This window comes from Syngnathus acus, chromosome 8 (assembly GCF_901709675.1).
Source record: "Syngnathus acus chromosome 8, fSynAcu1.2, whole genome shotgun sequence".
NCBI lineage: Eukaryota > Metazoa > Chordata > Actinopteri > Syngnathiformes > Syngnathidae > Syngnathus > Syngnathus acus.
The window spans coordinates 7150155-7167890 of NC_051093.1; the positions used below are offsets into that span (position 1 = coordinate 7150155).

A 17736-nucleotide genomic window follows, 5' to 3' on the forward strand; every position below is an offset into this window, starting at 1 on the left:
TTCATATCTGTTGGAAAAAGTAGAAAAGGTATTGAGCGTTCAATCGGATGGTGTCATTCGTATTAATAGCTCCTAAGTGGCTTCTAATATTTTGCATGATATCAGGGGATGGTTATGGTATGCTGTGCTGTGGTGATGACATTAGGGGAAGGAGGTCGGGACTCACGAGATGATGTTTTTCCATTCTTATTCTGCTGCTTGTCGTCAGCGGGGTCGCGGCGAGCAGATGAAGGCTATCTCAAATGACTTGGCGCGAGAAGTCCAGCTGACCATATATTGAAGTTTACAAATCAGTTCTACTATCTTGCAACTGTAGCAAGTATTTTTTGAAAGCAGATATTTTTTCAACATTCAAATGTAAACTATCTAAAATAAACTTGGGTTTCTGATTTTGAAATAACCAACCTGCATTTAAACAAATCTACACTTGTATACTATTCTCAAAGCCTTTTTGCTGCCCTCTGCTGTTAGCTTAGTGCAATAACACTGCTATTTGAGCATTTGCCCACAGGTGGGAGGTAAAAAAAACCAACATAAAATTGAAGTTATTAAATACATTTTATTACATAAAGATCATGAAGTAGTCTGGTGCTTTACCATAACCACAGTTGCTTAACTTTACAAATATTTTGGTTGACTGGAATATCGCAACATATTGGATGATGCTGTGTGTAATCTATCCTGTGTATTTGCAACTTTGTAAGGTTAAGGTATTTTATGCGACCACCTGCCCTTACAACCCTGCCATACTCCCCCAACCCACCCCGGTTCCCCACACACTTTCTTATAAGCCGAATTGATCTTCCTCTGTCACCGTCAGGATGTCTGTCACCAGGCCGGTGCCGATGGTTTTGTTGCCATCTCTGAGCGTGAACCTCTGACCTTTCTCCAGGACCATTGGTTGCCTAAGCGTAAGCGTCAAGGTGGTGTCCTCGCCTGGCATCACCATTTCCTTGAAAATAACCAGGTCAGATGGCGTGGTTACTAACTCGCAAAATATTGACTTGCAACTGTTCAAAACGCCTGTAAACAAAAAAGTGGACGCCGCGAGGTAAATCAATCAAAACACAAGCACACACCTTGTCAGTGGGCAGAGTGACTCTGCAGGCCATGTCCCACGTCAGGGAGAACATGACAGGCATGAAGTTGGTGACAAAGGGTTTGTGTCGACCTCCCTCCTCTTTACTCAGAATGTAAACCTGCAACACACATGTGACTCATGAAATAATCAAATCTGATGGTGAGGGCGCACCCTTGTGGTGAAAAATGAGAGCGGTTGAACAAACATTACGGGTCTATCTATGTGATTATTTTCCAAACCTGAGCCTGGATTTTCTGGTGAGGCTTTATGGCTCCCGGCTTGCACATCACCATCCCTCTCCTCACATCCTCCCTCTTCAGGCCTCGGACAAGAGCACCCAGATTGTCTCCGGCCTCGGCCCTATCCAGGGATTTATGGAACATCTCAATACCTGAGAACAGCGGAGAGGACATCACAGTTACACTCAAATCTATCATGATTATCTTAATTATTTTTGGTTCACTCTTGTATTATATTGAAGTCTCAAATAAATTGATTGATTGATAAATTGATGTATTTTGTTTCTTACTCTCACCTGTAACCACAGATTTGGCGCTGCGATTGTGACCCACAAACTCACAGTCGTCCCCTTTCTTGATGATGCCCCTCTCCATGGTGCCGGTCACCACTGTCCCCCTGCCTGAACACAAACACAAAAACTATAATAATGTAATAGGGTGCAATGTCTAATTACGACCAGCAGAGGTCATTGTTCTGCACCTTACAAGAGACTGCAGGGAGAGGCTCTCAATCTAAAATCTAACAACCAAACACACCATGTGATCAATGTTTGTATAATCGACCAGTCCATGGTTCATACCTGGGATTGAATAAACTCCTTCAATAGGGAGAAGGAAGGGCTTTTCCAGTTCTCTTTTGGGCAACGGAACATATGAATCCACAATGTCCAGCAGTTTCAGGATTGCACTGATGCCAAGCTCCGGCTCACGACCCTGACACGAATCATCACAAACATTCAGTCAAGACTCAAAAATATATGTGATCAATTACTGGAATTACTTCGCTCACCTCCAGAGCACAGAGAGCAGAGCCTATCACAACAGGCGTGTTGTCGCCGTCATAGCCAAATTCGGTGAGAAGCTCACGGATCTCGATTTCCACCAGCTCCAACATTTCTTTATCATCCACCGCGTCCGCCTTGTTGATGAACACTACCACGTGCTCAACGCCGATCTGCCTCGCCAGTAGCAGGTGCTCCCGCGTTTGAGGCATCTGACCATCGGTGGCCGCCACCACCAGGATGCAGCCGTCCATCTGAGCAGTACCTGTGATCATATTCTGGGGGGGAAAAAAACTCCAATTAGTTTTGATTTGGACAAAAACCTGCAAGTTGTAGCACTCGTACAGCAAAGAACTTTTGGCTTGATCTCAGAGAAGACTTTACCTTGACATAGTCAGCATGACCAGGGCAGTCTGTGTGGGCATAATGTCTGTTGGCTGTTGTATATTCAACATGAGAGGCGTTGATGGTGATTCCTCGGGCCTTCTCCTCAGGGGCGTTGTCAATCTCCTCATACTTTTTAAAGTTTGCACCGCCGGCATCAGCAAGTACTGAAGATTTAAAACAAAGAAACAGAATACATTTAATCTGGAGCCTGTCCCAGCATTGTCCAGCATCCCAGAAAAGCTGTTGCACCCTTACCCTTTGTGATAGCTGCAGTCAAGGTGGTCTTGCCATGATCAACATGCCCGATGGTCCCTACATTGACGTGAGGCTTTTCTCTAGTGTAAGACTTCTTAGCCTCTGCAGCGAAGGTCCGCCGACTTAGAGGCACAGCACACTACAATATAATATACCATAATATAATATAAAGCAGTAAATATAGATAAATATATAGACCGTTTGTTATTCTGATTAATGAATTATCTTCAGGCTAGCTTGTGTGCATACTCACGAGCTTAAAGCTGCTCTGCACCAGGCTTGGTGTGGTCAGATGAAGAGCTGGAGACAAGAAAAGCAATAGAACAGCATAATGTCAAAATCATTTAAAATAGATAGGCAATGCAATTTCGTTTTAATCAGTGCATGCGCAAAATCACGTCTTCAGCCAACTCATCTGACCGAGAGGATGTGATAAAATAGCTAAGCAGGTCTTAGAAAAACTATTAGCTTGCCAAACACACAGGAACAGGAAGTTTACTTAAAATATGACTCCAAGTTGTATTACTACTTATCGGAGTATTGCCTGTCCCAATTTAAGAATATATTCCAATTCCAGTCAATAATAATGTATCACTTTTTCATTGTGATTAGTTGGATTGTTAGCTTGCGACCATCGGTAACGTGACCTTGCACTGCTATGAGCATGGACAGCATCATTTTGTTTAAGTTGCAATCACACACAACAGCATGTTCACAACTAGACGAAGCGATGCAAATGAACCGAGAGAATCACAAATACAGCATCACGCGATTAAAGAATTAGAATATTGGACAATTTTACCGGAGACACACGCACGCAGTCCCAAAAGCGCGGCCATCTTGAACACTCAGAAAACCAAAGACAAACAAGTCGCCAAGAGAGTAATGTCAAGTGCAGCGCATTTAGTGGCATATTGTCTACTATTCCTTGTTCCTTCTCCCAAGTCCCAGTATGGTCATTTGTTTCACCCCAAATCAAATCAATATTCTATTTCATCTTTCGACATCCAAAATATTTTAATTAAACCATGACAAACGTTGTGTAGCGTTGAACAGTGAACACTGTAAATCCTCTCGCTCCCACTCGTACTCTCTGAACACTGATCAACTCTTACGTCATTGACTCACTTTAAATCCGCTAATAGACGGGCAAACATTTTTCTTAATTAAATTATAAAATACATATTATAAAGTACAATCTTTATATCACTGTGTGGATTATTCTATAGTTAAAAATAAATGTAAAACTTGACTTGACTAGACAGACTGGGGAGACAGCTGTTAGTACCAAATGATATTTGCGGCCATAGTTTTACAATTACGGTAAAACATGGCAGCTTACTCATGCGCTTGCTTTAGCTACTAGCTAGCTAGAATGTTCTAGCGCTTACATGTGTCTTCGGGTTTAAAGAGGCGTCAACCTTCGGGATTATTAAAAAGGATCAGTGATCACATTATTTTTCAGTATCATTTCACGATCCTTTGAAGGTAAAGTGGATTTAAACATTTTTATGTAGCCTAAGGTTAAAGGTAGAGCTAGGAGGGCTGTTGCTGCCTTGTACTGAGCATGACAGTTTGGGGTTGTATTTAAATCAGTAATCCTAAACTGGTGGTTCTAACCATGAAGGCCCATGGACCACTTGGCGTGTCCAAACTTGCGTTCAAAATCTTATGTCAGTCAAATACAATATATACTGTACATATGCATTTTAATTGTTCTTGTATCAAATTGTGTTGCCCCCTTTAAGCGACATGACTGAAGACAGACAAGATCGAAGATATCCCCAGAACCTTCAGGGGGTCCTGCAGATGGCAATTGATGCTGGCACCGGTGCAGAGGGGCCCGCCCCTGTCGAACCCATTTCAGAGGAGGTTGGTGTTGTGAAAAGTGCATATTAGAAGACTTTGACAATTAATCAATGTACTGTTGAAATCAATCTGGGTCTTTTTTTTCTGCTTTTTGTTATTCAGAGGAGCGCATGGCTAAGGGACGCTCTCGCAGATGTCTGCAAAGGGCAGATGAATGAAGTGGAGCAGATGAAGCAGTGCCTGGCTGTCTTGAACAAGGAGGACGTGAACGGCGAGGGGGATAGGGAGGATGACGATGAAGATGAGCGAGAATCAGCCTTTGAGTTGCTGTCAGATTTGTGTGAGAACCTTGACAATGCCAGAGGTTGGTATTATCATTACATATGATATGAAATGATATTCAATAGACAGTAACCTAATTGCGTATCCTCACCTCTTACAGACTTGATGGTTCTGGGAGGCCTGGATCTGTCTGTCTCCAAATATTTGTGTCATGCCCAAAGTAGTTTGAGGTGGAACGCTGCTCAGTTAATCGGTACCTGTGCCCAGAACATGCCTCAAGTGCAGGATCATTTACTAAAGCTAAACGTTCTGCCAAAGCTTCTGCAGCTGACAGACTCGGACCCCCACCCCACAGTCAGAGTCAAAGCCCTGTATGCCGTCTCATGTGAGTATGTGATCATAAAACTCTTCAAATGGATTATTTTATCGTCATCCGTCTCTTGTTGTAACTTCAGGTCTGGTTCGAGAGCAAGATGCGGGACTGGAGGCCTTTCTGTCACATGATGGCTTCTCCGTGCTGATGAGAGGCATGCAGTCAAAACATGAGAAGCTTCAGACTAAGTCGGCGTTCCTTCTGCTCAACCTGCTGATGTCACACCCTGAACAGAAAGGTATGGATGGGATGGACGTCCTTAGATGAGTAGCACAGTGTGTCTTTTATTCTTCCTGCAGATGCAGTGGTTTCCATGGGGATGGTGCAGCAGCTGGTCTCGGTCCTGCGAGCTCCACACTCGCCTTTTCATGAACATGTGCTCGGCGCTCTTTGTTGGTAAGACAATTTGTGTCTTCAATTGATGATTGGGTCAGTGACAATGTAGCCTAAGTTAGCCTGGTTATGCTTCTCCTCCAGCCTGGTGGAAGACTGTGTGGAGGGGCTCAAAGATTGTAAGGATCCGTCTCTCGGGCTTGAAGAGTTGCTACGACTGCGAACCAAAGAGCTCAGAGGGAAAGAGGAAAGTCTGGTGAGTCACTTACTGTTTTCAAATTTAAACTAGAATGCTGCACAGCAATTTCCTTTTCACCAAATATTGGTTTGAGAGCAACTTGGGTTTTCCTCTTTTAACAGGAAGAACTGGAATTCTGTGAGCGCTTAAAGACGGCTTGTTTTTGTGGACACCAGTCAGACGACCACGGAATGGACCGCTGACCTCAGATGAATTCTGTTTGTTTTTTGCATGTCATTTAACATGTTATAAATAATAATAGTTTTGGGGTCATGCATCTCAAATAGATTGTAAAAAAAAATACTTTCAAATTGTCATCAATGTGAGTACACGTGTAAGGACTTTTAAATTCATTGAGGAAGACTCAGACACTGTATATTAAAATGTCAAAATGGGTATTTTTATGCATGTTCATCTTGACAACTTTCACTTAAATATGGATATTACATTGTCATATTAAATATGGCAATACAATTATTTCAAAGCAATTTGCCATTTGCTAATTTATAATAATGCTAATAAACTAGCTAGGACCTCTTCCATTTTGCAAAGTCATTTTTGATCTCCACTGCCTTCATATCCCCAACACTAATTAGTAGCTGTGCTAAGTAATATGTCACCATAACAACAGTGTTACCATGTTGCACGGGCGCCGACACAAACTGTTGCAACGCCAACGAAAGGTCAGACACAATAAAAATCAAACCTCCCAACAGTGTAAATCCGCGACAGGTTCTGGTGGCTAATATTCCCATCAGTGTGAGTACGACAACGTATCCCCCCACAGCGGGAACTAAAAGGTCTGAGTTGGGGTCCTTTCGTAAAAACGGATACAAATATGTGTAGGAACCTCCTGCGATCACAACCAGGATCAGATATAGTAGGCCGGTCCACGAGGAGGAAGAAGACGCCTTGTAACGAGATGAAAGGAAGGCGAACGAGTAGAGAAGATGGGCCAAAGCAAAGGCAACCATTCCTAAAACACATCACATATTTTATCCTATGTTCCCGCGACATTATTAATTCTGTCAATAAAGTTTAACATGCAAACAATCCCTGACGTGTCTCTTACCATGAAGGAAAAGCGCCGGCCATACCAGGCAGTAGTCGCCCACAGCTGAGCAGACAAGTCCTCCCACCACACCCAGTACACTCTGACCTCCATTCCAGCTCAGCACTGCCGCAGCCAGCAGGAGTGTCGGCGCCGATTTGACAGCCGCCAGCGTGATGGACGCTGGGAAGTGTGGAGTCAGATAGAAGTACATGGCTGAGGCCAAAAAGAAAGGCAACAAAGACAGGAGCAGAGCACAGGACTGAAAGAAAGAGGAACAAAGATTAGATATATATAACAATATTAAGAATGATTCAAATTGATGTAAATTAGACAATACCGTGTTTCTTTTTTGCCGTCTGTCATAGGCATGCGTCTCAAGGATGTCCATGTTGTCCACTGAGCTCCAACTCCTGTTCTGCTGCCTGACAAAAATAAATAAATAAAAATACAAAAGGATATATATAAAAAAAAAAAAACGCTCCTACTTGTTCTGCTCTTCCCTGTGAAAATGAAATCTGCTGCTGTCTACTGAGCCATGAACTTTAGACTGATCCTTGCTTTGTGATTACACCACATTATCAACCTTCTCCTTGTTTTGAGTCATTATGACAGGGAACTTGACCTTTGACCTATCCAAGGGGAATGCATCAAAACATAATGCAAAGTTGGTGAGGCTGGTTCCATAAAATTGTCAGTTTTTTTTAGTTATTATGCCAAGCACTACTGATGTTCTTGCTTCTCATACAGACTCAGCTTGAATGTTTTTTTTTTGTTTTCCTGCATTCATTTGTATTGCTTACTTTATAGGCTAGGTGGCGATGCAGAGAAAGAAAAGAATTGACTGATTTTAATCTCTCCTTTGTTTTTCACCAATCACACGTCATTAAAATACAGCACTTCCGTGAGAGTGGGAAATTGTTGTTGCTTAGGTGGGTTTACGTTCAAATTAGTGCATTGCTCTAGTTTTGATTTGAAAAGTTGAGAAGTGATTGTGTTGCTCTGAATATTGGGGCAATTAATTGCATCAAGGCAACTGCTATTAATTTACAATGCAACATCTTTGTGTTCAACATAACAGACCCATATTTTAATTATTATAATTGAATTATTAATTTAATTATTAATTATATTATTTTCAGTAAATAATTTTAGCCTTTTGTAGCAAACTTTTGACAATGTCTGAAAATCTGAGAATCAAAAATAAGTTTGTCATACTTGACAATACAATAGTTTCAAGAGTGATTATACCAATCCAATCCCTAAAGAACTAACAATGATTAACTTTGGCCTCTGTGGTCAAACCTTGTACTATGTGCTCTGCCATGATTCCATTGTCAGAGTTGCTTGATTCGGAGTGGGAGATACAAGAAAGGTGTGGGATTATCGGTAAGTGGAGCCATAACACTGATTGTGGGAGTTCTGATATGAAGTTAATACTTACACGTGTTTATATGTGCAGGTGAATTTTCCGAAGCTATTTGTGTCCACCGCATGGAAAAATGGCAACGCATTCCTCTCCCCTGCGAATTGGAATTGTAGGATTTGGACATCTCGGTATGAAATTCCTTTTTACGGCATGAAAACTCACTACCAGATACCTTCATGAAGCTCCTTGAACACGAATCTGAGAAAACAACTATTGTTTGTTTCACTTTGTAGGACAGTACTTGCTGGAGAGAATCATCAAAGATGGCGCCTCTGTAGGCTTAACTTTGGCTTTTGTTTGGAACCGAAATCCTGAAAAACTGGAACGTTTAGTCCCGGATGAACTTGTTTTGGATAATCTGTCATCCTTCGCAGAAAGGTGCCGACATGAATATTTGATTAGAATGTCAATGTCATTGTCAGACACTCGATGAGTCATCTAACTTTCGTTTCATAAATGTTCTTCAGGGAATGTGATGTCATTGTGGAGGTGTGCCATCCTCAGGTAGTGAAAGAATTCGGTGTCCGCTTCCTGTCCCACTCACATTTTATGGTGAGATCTTTCAGTTAACTAAAAGTAGGTCAAATTAGGCGATTTAACTTAAGTGTGTTCCTACTTCCTGTAGGTTGGTTCCCCCTCGGCCCTCGCTGATCATGACCTGAATACAAAACTTCGTCAGGCGGCCCAAAAGAATGGACGAACCCTCTACGTCCCAAGTGGCGCCTTATGGGGAGGTCAAGACATCCAGAAGTTGAACGATAGCGGGACCTTGCAGGTAAAATTCATACAGGAGTTATGTAAAGTTTACAGTTGACTAAATTAGCTCATCATTCTCTGCTTGCAGGCTTTATTCATAAGGATGTCCAAGCATCCATCCTGCTTCCGTCTGACTGGAGATGTGCTCTCAGAGTGGGCAGAGGAACAGGGGAGGCGGGTTTTATTCACAGGCTCTGTGGCGAAGCTGTGTCCGCTCGCTCCCAACAACGTCAACACCATGGCGGCAGCGGCAGTGGCTGCAGGGACGCTCGGTTTTAACGGTGTTCAAGGAGAGATTGTGGCCGACACGGCGTGAGTTCTTTTTATGACAAAGGCAACCTGGCACGTCGTTTAATGTGATCACGCTTTTTCCTCGGGCCAGGTTGAGTGATTATCATCTAGTGGAGGTGCAGGTGACAGGGCCTGATGGTTTCGCCGTGCACACAGCGAGAAGGAATCCAGCCCAACTTGGCGCCGTAACCGGTAATGCAACATACAACTCGTTTTGGAATAGTCTAATTGGTGAGTTTCAAACTTTTCCTTTCGGAGCAATCCGACACTTTGCGGATTTGGATGACTGAGAATTTGCGTAGGCAAAAGTGATTATTTAAAAACGGACTTTTTCATGTTTTCTTTTCAGTCTGCAAAGGTCACGGGGGTCGAGTTTATTTATGCTGAAGTATCTGATGGAAGATTATTCTAGAAGGTGAACAGTGGACATGCCCAATAAATCACATGTAAGCAAAAAGCAGTTGTCATTTGTAAACCTTAGACAGGTCGTCTTTATTATAAGTTGAATTGTGCAAGATGGGAAGAAATGATAAAACTCTCACAGGGACATACATAGAAACATACATCTTGCTTCCTTCCATTTTCTAGCTCCTATTCAAGACTCATCTCACACGTGCAAACAGTTGCAATCACCAAGACACGTTCACATTTTTTTTTTTTTCCCTACCGGATGTCATAAATACTCGTCAGTACACAAGCTGATACATGTTTGGGGGGGGGGGGGGGGGGTAGTGGGCATGTGAGGTGGTTCACAGTAATAAGCAAAAAAAAAAAAACTGTTAAGTCTTGGGAGTAAAATTAAAACGCAAAAACAAGATGAAGAATTTTTTGGCGGCATTGAGTGTGTAATGTACTGGTGTGTTTTTTTAACTGTTTTTTTTAAAGAAATAAGGCATTTGAAAGACAAAGAAAAAATGCTACTATTGACTGCGAAACAGTGTAATTGGGATACTTACAGCAAATGATGCTATTTTTTTCCAATACGGAAAGTAGAAAATGATAAAACAGTAAAAAGGAGGATTTGATTGTTGTTTTTTCCTGCTCTATAAAAAAAAAAAAAAAAAAAGTTTTATCCTAATTCAGTGTTAGTAAATACAGCAGTTTTGACTTTTCCCTTTGTGATGCGCTGGTTATACTTGTAGCACTGCTGGTGTGACTGAAAGCATTTAAATGGACTTGGTACGTTTTTATATATTTGGCTGGGAAGACAGATCCATTTTGTTTTCAATTGTTTATATGATTAGCTCGCTAAATGTGTGGCCATTATCCGTTATCCAAAATCTCACAAGCGGCATTCAACATGTTCAGGCGTGTTTCCGTGTGTCAGTTTTTCTCACTTGCGATTCCGTTGCCGTTCCCGTTGGGCTTGTTAGCAGCAGAAATCTTGTTTTTGAACGGCGTGGTGAAGGGCTGGCGAATGTTCACTCTGTCCTTTTCCGCCTCCAGATCTTCGTCGTAGCGTTCGTCGTCCTCCTCGTCGTCCTCCACGTCGCTGTGGTGGGGGGAGGAATGGCGGGAGAGGGAAGGAGAAGGTGGCACGGAGGCGGGGCGGGGATAACGGAAACCTGACGTCTGGGGGTGGGGGGTAGAAGTTTGATCAGAGGATTTAGGATGAGCTTTTCTTCAGAGATCAATTAAACATAGGGGTTAACTTACTGAGGTGGGGTCGTGAGGTTCGTACAGGAAGGTGTCAGGGAAGGCTTTCGCCAGGGCCATGTGACGTGCGGCTACATAATACTGATGCAATGGAAAAATATACCATTGGTTTCCAAAAGAAGAAAAGGAATAAAACTAAAGTCATACCCTGCCGAGGTATCTCCAGTCCAGGAGGTCACTGAGACGCTCCGTGCGGTTCCTCTGGATGATCCTCTGGCGTCGGCTCTGCTTGCAGAACTGGAACAGGTAGGAGGTGAGCTGATTGCACGACTCGTCCACCCCTCGGAACCGCCGGTCCAGGATGTAGATCCCTGCAAAGGTCAAAGGTGTCAGAAGGAGTATTTTTAGTTTTGAGGCCAAATAGAAAGCCACCATATGCTGAAGGATCCGCTATGTGTTCCTCCATGAAACAACCAAAGCCAGACAGGTTTGTTGAAATGGACGGGATTCCCATGACGGTGCACTCGGCTGGAAACGACACACGCTTTAGTCCACGTTGACTTTTTCATTTCCATTCCAGCACGCATGGATCAAACCTGGTGTGTAGCCCCACGGTTCATAATACGAGGGGAAGACGCCCAGGTGGCAACCTCTTACAAATTCCTCATAATCCATCGGAAGCAGAGGAGAAGTGCACGACAGGAACTCGGGATGGAAGATAATCTGGATGGAAAGAAATTTGACTGAGCGACTCAATGAAAACAGAATATTGGATTGGAGATTGTGGTTATCTAAACGCACCTTAACACGGTCAGCGGAGCTGTTAAAAAGGCCGATACGGCGCACAGAGTTCAGAATGGGGTCGCCGGTGTCCTCCAGCATGTTATGAGTGCACACCGGAGGCTGGCATTGTCTTTGAGTAGCAAAGATGGCTCGCTTCATCATGGTGAAGTCTTCTTTGTCCAACATCTTTGACACATCGGGCAGCTGTCCACTAATAACAATGGGAAAAATGACTTTTGTGTCATCCAATATGGAACATTTATTACAAGACAGGAAGATATGAAAGAACTTACACTAGGAGAGACTCGTAAAGTTTCTTTCCAAAGCGCTCCTTCACTGTGTGAGCAGTATCCCTGTTAGTCATTAAAAATAAAAGTAGAATTATCGTTAAAAGTACATCCACAATTATTGCCTGGTGTCCCAATACTTATGTCCATACACTCCATGTAAAAAGTGCAGCCTCACCAAAGTTGCTTCCTGACCGCTTGACCCTTTAAGGTCTCCACATTGAAGTTGTTTGTCCGAGCCGGCATGATGAAAAATGCAATGACGGTCACATCGCTGTGATTGACCTGCAAAAAAAAATAATAATAGAAAAAAAAAATGCACATTTACATGCCGTATTTACAATACACCAAATGTACTTACTCTAAGCAGATAGTTGAGTCTGGCCAAGGCCTCTAAGAATATGTCAGCTCCTTTGTTGGAGAATTCATATCTTCCAGCGATGAAGAGGAACAAACACTTATCCAGGTTGAAGTCAAGGTGCCTGATGGTCATGACAAATATCACCAATATAAAACCCAGAAAAATAACTTACTGCCGAGAATTCTTTAGATAGGTTAATTTTCTGACCCATAAAAGTGTCCCCTGACAAACTCCTGAATCCGATTCTTGCTCTGCGCGTGGAGGTTCTGAAACTCATGGACTGCTGAGAACTTCTTCACGTTGAGTCCATTGGGAGTGACAATATCTGTGAGGAAAACATTCCATAAAGCAATTAATGCTGCATTTAGGACCGCTGGGAAATTACAACGTCGAAGAACTGTGCTAGGTTTTTGCCACACCTGGTTTCCTTTTGAGCAGGTTTTCCGCCTCGATGGCCGTGATCTGGGACACGGTGGTGAAAACGTGTGCACAGTGGGCAGCCGCTCGCTCCAAACAATAGCGATGGTAGATTTGTCTGTCGCCTGCTTCCTTATCCACGTTGAACTGAGAAACACACACAAACATTAGTCCATTTTTATTAACCTCTTTTTATTTCATATTGGTGATATTAGCAACTGCTTCAATCGAGTGTCAAACACAAGTGAACTCACTCAAAACACAAACCTCTGAAAGTTTGTTGTAGAAGTCGACATTTCCGGCGCACAGGTAGCGTCCCAGGAGCGTGGCGTGAGTGGTGAAGATGGTTGCTATGGACAACTGCCTATGTCGACACAACACCAAGCCCAAGCCGGCCAGCCACTCGTGGAAATGGGCCACCACGTGAGGAGTCTCTTCGCACTGGGCCGTGTACTGCAGATGAAGGTCAAATAGAATGACATTGAGATGATACAGATTGTACCATTTTAAAATGTGGACGTTCTGACCTCTCCTAGGAGCCAAGCGGTCAGGAAACCAAATAGCACGGCGTCGTTGGCCTCGCGGTCGAACCACGGAACCCCGATGTCACAGAGCTCCCACAGCTCACTCTTCCACGTGTCCAGAGACCAAGCGGTGAAGCCCACATCGATGAGAACCACATAGGGGCTCCCCTCGATGAGCCAGCGACCAAAGTACACCTGCCGAAAAGCACGTTTTTTTTTCCTTGACTGGACGTGACAAAATATTTTGTTGTTATAATTGTTTGTTGCTAATCTTAGTACTAAGCTACCTCAAACTAATGAAGACAAATTCCTTGTCGGTTTTTCCATACTTGGCCAACAGAGATGATTGTGATTCAAATTTTGATTCTCAAACAGCATTTAGAATATAACCCGTTTGACCAATTTGTTTTTAAGCAAGTGAAACTGAAACACTCTGCTGGGCTCTTATTTTGTCCTGGCAGTCAATTTCAACTGGGCTCGTTTAAAAATATCCCTTTAAAATCAAGCCGCCACCTACAGCTGCACAGCGGAAAAAAAAACAAAAACTTTATGATCTTTGCATGTCCTCTGCACGTGTGTTCGAGTCAAAGGTATTTCATATAGCCTCTAACCTTTACGAGGAAATGTCACGGGATTTTAGAAGCATGATCTGCTACCGAAGGCTTGAATAGTAACAGTGAGCGGGCCTGTTCGCTAGTGGGACATTTAGTTCTAACTTTGGCATGTGTGTTTGGCGGTACTTCACCTTACACCCGCTGGAGTTCATCTTGTCAATGGTTCTCTTGAGCGCAGGATTTGTGGGCTCGATGAGCTCCACCTGTGTGCGCACGTTGCTCTCCACGTAAGGACCCACCAGGAAATAGTTCTCCCCCCATTCCTCTGACGTCAGGCGGGCTTTGGTTTGGATGACTGTGTAGATTCCTCCGACTGCACAAAATGTCACCCAGATTGTGAGTGGAGTGAGTTTAGCGACAATCATGCCACGCACGTACCTTTGTTTGCAACCTCCCAAGCTATTTCAAAAAGTACAGCGTTCTCCAAATCAAAATCCTCATCCCACTCCTCCAGCCCGGGAAGGGACGTGACGGACAAGCTGCGAGCCAGCGGCATACTGTGAAGACATGAGACACAGATAATTGGATTTTTTTTTTTTGTGCTAGACTAGCGGCACTCAATAGAAGAATTAAAATCGCAAGACTAAAAATTTGTTGAGTATTTATTTTTCTGATGTTATTTAACTTGTTCTCCTTCCATTTGAATTCAGATCTTTGCATTATCAGAATAAGCTACAAAATTCCTTGTCTGTGTGATTTTTTTTTCCTGCTCAGTATGAGCCCTATGCAACATTTTTATTTTTAAGATTATTTTTTTCAGTTGGCCTATGTTATCAAAATAGGTATTAAATTGACATTTATATTTGTACTTGAGTATATTTTAGAGTCTGTATTTTTTTTTTCATTTCTCTTAATGACAGATGAATCAATATTTCTCCTTTTAGCATTTTTCCTAAACACAAGTATCTGTATTTCTCCATAAGTACAGTGCGAGTACTCCACTGCGCTTAATTATGTAAATATGATCAATATTGAACACCTAACTACTTTCTCTCCACCTTTAGACAAACTGTAACACCCATCAATAACTACCAGTATCTTCTTGCACAAGCTCACCCTGGCAAGCAAATACGGATTGCTCAAATCAAGATTGACTAAGTTTGTTATGAAAGTATTTGTCAAGAGATAATGACTCCTTCAACAAAAAGTCTTGTTGCCCTAGAGGGTTTAAATCAACTGTCACTGATGATTTTACTTCAGTACTTGTGAGAAAGAATTTAAGTTCTCCACTCAGTGAATAATTGGCAGTATGTATAGGACATTGTGTATCCATTCAAAGCTTTTGATCTTATCACAGAGCCTCATTAAAAAATATGAAATTTTGTCTACATAAGTTGATAGACACACTATTCTATTTTCTGTTTATTTATTTATTGTGAGACACTACTGTGCCATTATTAGTAAATGCTTAGTAGACGTTCAGCCAGCCATTCCTAGATCTTCTGTACCCTCCCAGGGGTCATGGGTAAGTTGGAATCTATCCTCTGCTGAATTTGGGCGAGAGGCCCGGGTACCCCCCTCTGAAAAGGATGCCAGCCAATCACGGGACAGATATAAACAAATAACCATTCACGGTAACTGAATGGCACGAAAAATACAATCGTGATTGCCATGAACACCCAGCAGTTCATTTGAAGTGCATTATTCATGAGTTACTAAATTTGGGTAGAGCCATGATAGTATTGCAAAGGGGTATAGTGGCTTAACTGGACGAGTGGCTGTTGTGACAGATGGCTGCTCGCAGATGAACTTGACTTCCCTTTACTGCAGCGTTACACAGGTGAAAGAGTCCGATTGAAATCTTTGCAAATGCGATCTTGGGGTTAATGTTGGTTTGCTCTTTGGCAGTTTTGCACTTAGGTCACACGACGTGGTTATTTTTGTTTGCTACAAAGCCTTTGAAGTAGTGGATATTTCATTTGTGGATTCAAAATATAAAGACTCTTCTGTTAGTTAGGTTTATAAAAAAAAAAATAAAGGTAAAAGCTCAACCACAGTCTGCCCCCCCCCCCCCATAGTTAATTGCGCAATTTAGGGCCACTATTCTCTGTTTGTGCATGTTTGGGCGTGAGTCTTTTATAGAGCCACTTGGGAAGGCAGCCAGAAGAAGCCCTTTGACCAGCTTAGATTGTATATAGAGCAAACCTGCAAAAACACAAACACACAGTGTGCTCCAACCCCCACCTCAATAGAGTTTTAACAACCATAGAAAAGCTATCAATCACTGAGTTCGACACTCCAAATATAAAAATACCAAAATAAAAAGATGCATTAGCTGCATTGTTGTTGTCTTATGAAGGAATCTCATTTAGGGGAGGTTGAATTCCTGTCACGAAGAGTTAGAACAGCTTTGTGTTTAGTTCCTGATTGCACAAATGGTGCAACCTGAGGAACAAACGGTAAAAAAAAAGAAAGAAAAAAAGCCGCAGATGTCAAACAAGTCCCACAAAAAACTCGATCAAGTATTAACATGATTTACTTTTAATGACACATCAAATGTGAAATACCTGACATGTTTGTCATAAACCACTGGGTATGGTTAACTTTGGAGCTGATAACAGACCGCCATGGAGTTATGCTTGGCTGACAGCACTAAACAAAGGTGACACTGAGCAAACAGGCTCTATGTTGTCGAGTTGTTGCACATGATCCGTTACAACCTTAAATAGATTTTGCCACTCTTTTTAGGGTCACATTAGAAGGGGGCATGTTTAGATATTTAAAAGGTGATGGGGCTTTGTTGACGCGAACATATAGGGCAACGTTTGAGTGGAACCTTTCCAAGGACAAAATTGTTTCTAGAGGTGCATTGATTAATTTAATTGATTATCAAATTGATCTTTTTATTAAAATAGCATAAATGCAAGGATTTCAGCTTCTTAATGGTAAATATCCGATTTTTGTATTTCTGTGGTCCTCCATGAAAGTTTTTTTTATTTTTTTTTTAGGGGGGATAATCGGATTGTTGTTGTAATTATCAAAATTGCTAGTTGCAGCATTAGTATGTTTTTCTGTCAGGTTGAAAGTACTACCCGAGTGACAATTGAGTAAATCAGCAAAACTAGAGTGCATAGGATATAGCGCCTCTGAGACGCTCAACTGAACCCCTGCCAAAGCACCATTAACATCATCTTCATCGTCGTCATCATCATGCCCTTGTCCACTTGTTGTCCACTAGTTTCATTCCAGGAAACATCAGGCCTCAAGCAAGAAAAAAATGAAATCTAGCAACGCTTGCACAGAACACGAACTCCATCATCAACCATGTCAGCGTTGACATGCACGTCTGCACGTTTATGAGCGTCTTTGATGGAGTTCAACGTCACCACCATCGCTTATTTCAACCCACGCGAAGGACACTGCGATTTTGAAACACACCGACGTCGGATGAGGAAGCATTTCACTCTTGTACATTTGTAAATAAGAAAGGGCTTTGTAGACTCACCCTTCGGCTTGAACTTCAAGTGGTCAGGCCACACATTGCCAGCTGTCGCAGTCAATCTGAAGGGGAAAACAGTGGGAAAAGGGGGCGGTAGCGTTTGCTAAATGTCATCCACGCACATTGGCTACGTGCATTTGCAGGCTTACGTCAGGGATGGTGCGTGCGTTACGTGCGTAACGTGTGATACGACCGTAAAAAAAAGGTCCGTGAATGCCTCTTGTTGTTATACATTATTCATGAACTTGATTTGACTCCGCCTCTATGTGACGTAAAGGGAAGTAGGCGGTACCCTTAAAGCTGCACAGTAGTTATAGGGACTCGCATAACGTTGACAGCACATTTTCACTGTGCATTGAGAAATAAAAATGACAATAAAAATATAAATTTGCCATTATGATTATTGGCC

At 42.4% G+C, this 17736-nt stretch overlaps 5 protein-coding genes across 10 annotated transcripts; 2 read left to right on the forward strand and 3 right to left on the reverse strand.

Moving 5' to 3' along the window:
• Positions 1-544: 544 nt before the first annotated feature.
• tufm (Tu translation elongation factor, mitochondrial) lies at positions 545-3615 on the reverse strand. Its single transcript, XM_037256499.1, has 10 exons — positions 3547-3615; positions 2998-3044; positions 2745-2883; positions 2487-2653; positions 2111-2380; positions 1902-2034; positions 1617-1721; positions 1321-1472; positions 1080-1199; positions 545-952 (listed from the first exon to the last, which is right to left on the reverse strand). Exons 1-10 carry the CDS (start codon positions 3581-3583, stop codon positions 785-787), a joined length of 1338 nt encoding a protein of 445 aa, XP_037112394.1. The 5' UTR covers positions 3584-3615; the 3' UTR covers positions 545-784.
• A 450-nt stretch (positions 3616-4065) lies between these two features.
• On the forward strand, positions 4066-6319 carry hspbp1 (HSPA (heat shock 70kDa) binding protein, cytoplasmic cochaperone 1). The gene is made up of 8 exons (XM_037255666.1): positions 4066-4232; positions 4493-4616; positions 4716-4917; positions 4996-5220; positions 5291-5446; positions 5508-5604; positions 5686-5797; positions 5902-6319. Exons 2-8 carry the CDS (start codon positions 4497-4499, stop codon positions 5980-5982), a joined length of 993 nt encoding a protein of 330 aa, XP_037111561.1. The 5' UTR covers positions 4066-4232; positions 4493-4496; the 3' UTR covers positions 5983-6319.
• Positions 6158-8716, reverse strand: tmem86b (transmembrane protein 86B). Of its 5 annotated transcripts, none has more exons than XM_037255674.1 (5): positions 8432-8716; positions 8275-8353; positions 7171-7255; positions 6852-7092; positions 6158-6755 (listed from the first exon to the last, which is right to left on the reverse strand). In XM_037255674.1, exons 3-5 carry the CDS (start codon positions 7219-7221, stop codon positions 6307-6309), a joined length of 741 nt encoding a protein of 246 aa, XP_037111569.1. In that variant the 5' UTR covers positions 7222-7255; positions 8275-8353; positions 8432-8716; the 3' UTR covers positions 6158-6306. The 5 variants fall into 5 exon arrangements, with proteins under 5 accessions (XP_037111569.1, XP_037111567.1, XP_037111568.1 ...); XM_037255672.1 differs by lacking the exon at positions 8432-8716 and adding an exon at positions 8136-8187 and having other exon boundaries at positions 8275-8321; XM_037255673.1 differs by having other exon boundaries at positions 7171-7251; positions 8275-8517.
• On the forward strand, positions 8117-9763 carry aspdh (aspartate dehydrogenase domain containing). Of its 2 annotated transcripts, none has more exons than XM_037255668.1 (8): positions 8117-8205; positions 8293-8387; positions 8493-8637; positions 8727-8811; positions 8885-9034; positions 9104-9327; positions 9398-9537; positions 9656-9763. In XM_037255668.1, exons 2-8 carry the CDS (start codon positions 8333-8335, stop codon positions 9691-9693), a joined length of 837 nt encoding a protein of 278 aa, XP_037111563.1. In that variant the 5' UTR covers positions 8117-8205; positions 8293-8332; the 3' UTR covers positions 9694-9763. The 2 variants fall into 2 exon arrangements, with proteins under 2 accessions (XP_037111563.1, XP_037111562.1); XM_037255667.1 differs by having other exon boundaries at positions 8131-8219.
• A 3-nt stretch (positions 9764-9766) lies between these two features.
• gys1 (glycogen synthase 1 (muscle)) lies at positions 9767-17476 on the reverse strand. Its single transcript, XM_037255665.1, has 16 exons — positions 17334-17476; positions 14267-14385; positions 14020-14201; positions 13278-13469; positions 13018-13203; positions 12753-12897; positions 12541-12658; positions 12334-12454; positions 12151-12257; positions 11979-12038; positions 11704-11896; positions 11499-11625; positions 11335-11430; positions 11110-11273; positions 10963-11043; positions 9767-10878 (listed from the first exon to the last, which is right to left on the reverse strand). Exons 2-16 carry the CDS (start codon positions 14382-14384, stop codon positions 10630-10632), a joined length of 2139 nt encoding a protein of 712 aa, XP_037111560.1. The 5' UTR covers position 14385; positions 17334-17476; the 3' UTR covers positions 9767-10629.
• Between the last annotated feature and the right edge of the window lie 260 nt (positions 17477-17736).

Excerpts from the sequence above, each read along its gene's own strand:
- tufm (XM_037256499.1), bottom strand. The coding sequence starts at position 3,583 with ATGGCCGCGCTTTTGGGACTGCGTGCGTGTGTCTCCG. Across the intron at positions 3,045-3,546 it reads ACTGCGTGCGTGTGTCTCCG|CTCTTCATCTGACCACACCA; the intron begins GTAAAATTGTCC and ends TCTTGTCTCCAG. Across the intron at positions 2,654-2,744 it reads GACTGCAGCTATCACAAAGG|TACTTGCTGATGCCGGCGGT; the intron begins GTAAGGGTGCAA and ends TTAAATCTTCAG.
- hspbp1 (XM_037255666.1), top strand. The coding sequence starts at position 4,497 with ATGACTGAAGACAGACAAGATCGAAGATATCCCCAGAACCTTCAGGGG. Across the intron at positions 5,221-5,290 it reads AGCCCTGTATGCCGTCTCAT|GTCTGGTTCGAGAGCAAGAT; the intron begins GTGAGTATGTGA and ends TTGTAACTTCAG. Across the intron at positions 5,798-5,901 it reads GAGGGAAAGAGGAAAGTCTG|GAAGAACTGGAATTCTGTGA; the intron begins GTGAGTCACTTA and ends CTCTTTTAACAG.
- tmem86b (XM_037255674.1), bottom strand. The coding sequence starts at position 7,221 with ATGGACATCCTTGAGACGCATGCCTATGACAGACGGCAAAAAAGAAAC. Across the intron at positions 7,093-7,170 it reads GACGGCAAAAAAGAAACACG|TCCTGTGCTCTGCTCCTGTC; the intron begins GTATTGTCTAAT and ends TCTTTCTTTCAG. Across the intron at positions 6,756-6,851 it reads GCCGGCGCTTTTCCTTCATG|GAATGGTTGCCTTTGCTTTG; the intron begins GTAAGAGACACG and ends GATGTGTTTTAG.
- aspdh (XM_037255668.1), top strand. The coding sequence starts at position 8,333 with ATGGCAACGCATTCCTCTCCCCTGCGAATTGGAATTGTAGGATTTGGA. Across the intron at positions 8,638-8,726 it reads CTGTCATCCTTCGCAGAAAG|GGAATGTGATGTCATTGTGG; the intron begins GTGCCGACATGA and ends AATGTTCTTCAG. Across the intron at positions 9,538-9,655 it reads GTTTTGGAATAGTCTAATTG|TCTGCAAAGGTCACGGGGGT; the intron begins GTGAGTTTCAAA and ends TTTTCTTTTCAG.
- gys1 (XM_037255665.1), bottom strand. The coding sequence starts at position 14,384 with ATGCCGCTGGCTCGCAGCTTGTCCGTCACGTCCCTTCCCGGGCTGGAG. Across the intron at positions 14,202-14,266 it reads TTGGGAGGTTGCAAACAAAG|TCGGAGGAATCTACACAGTC; the intron begins GTACGTGCGTGG and ends CATTTTGTGCAG. Across the intron at positions 13,204-13,277 it reads CCGCTTGGCTCCTAGGAGAG|TACACGGCCCAGTGCGAAGA; the intron begins GTCAGAACGTCC and ends CTTCATCTGCAG.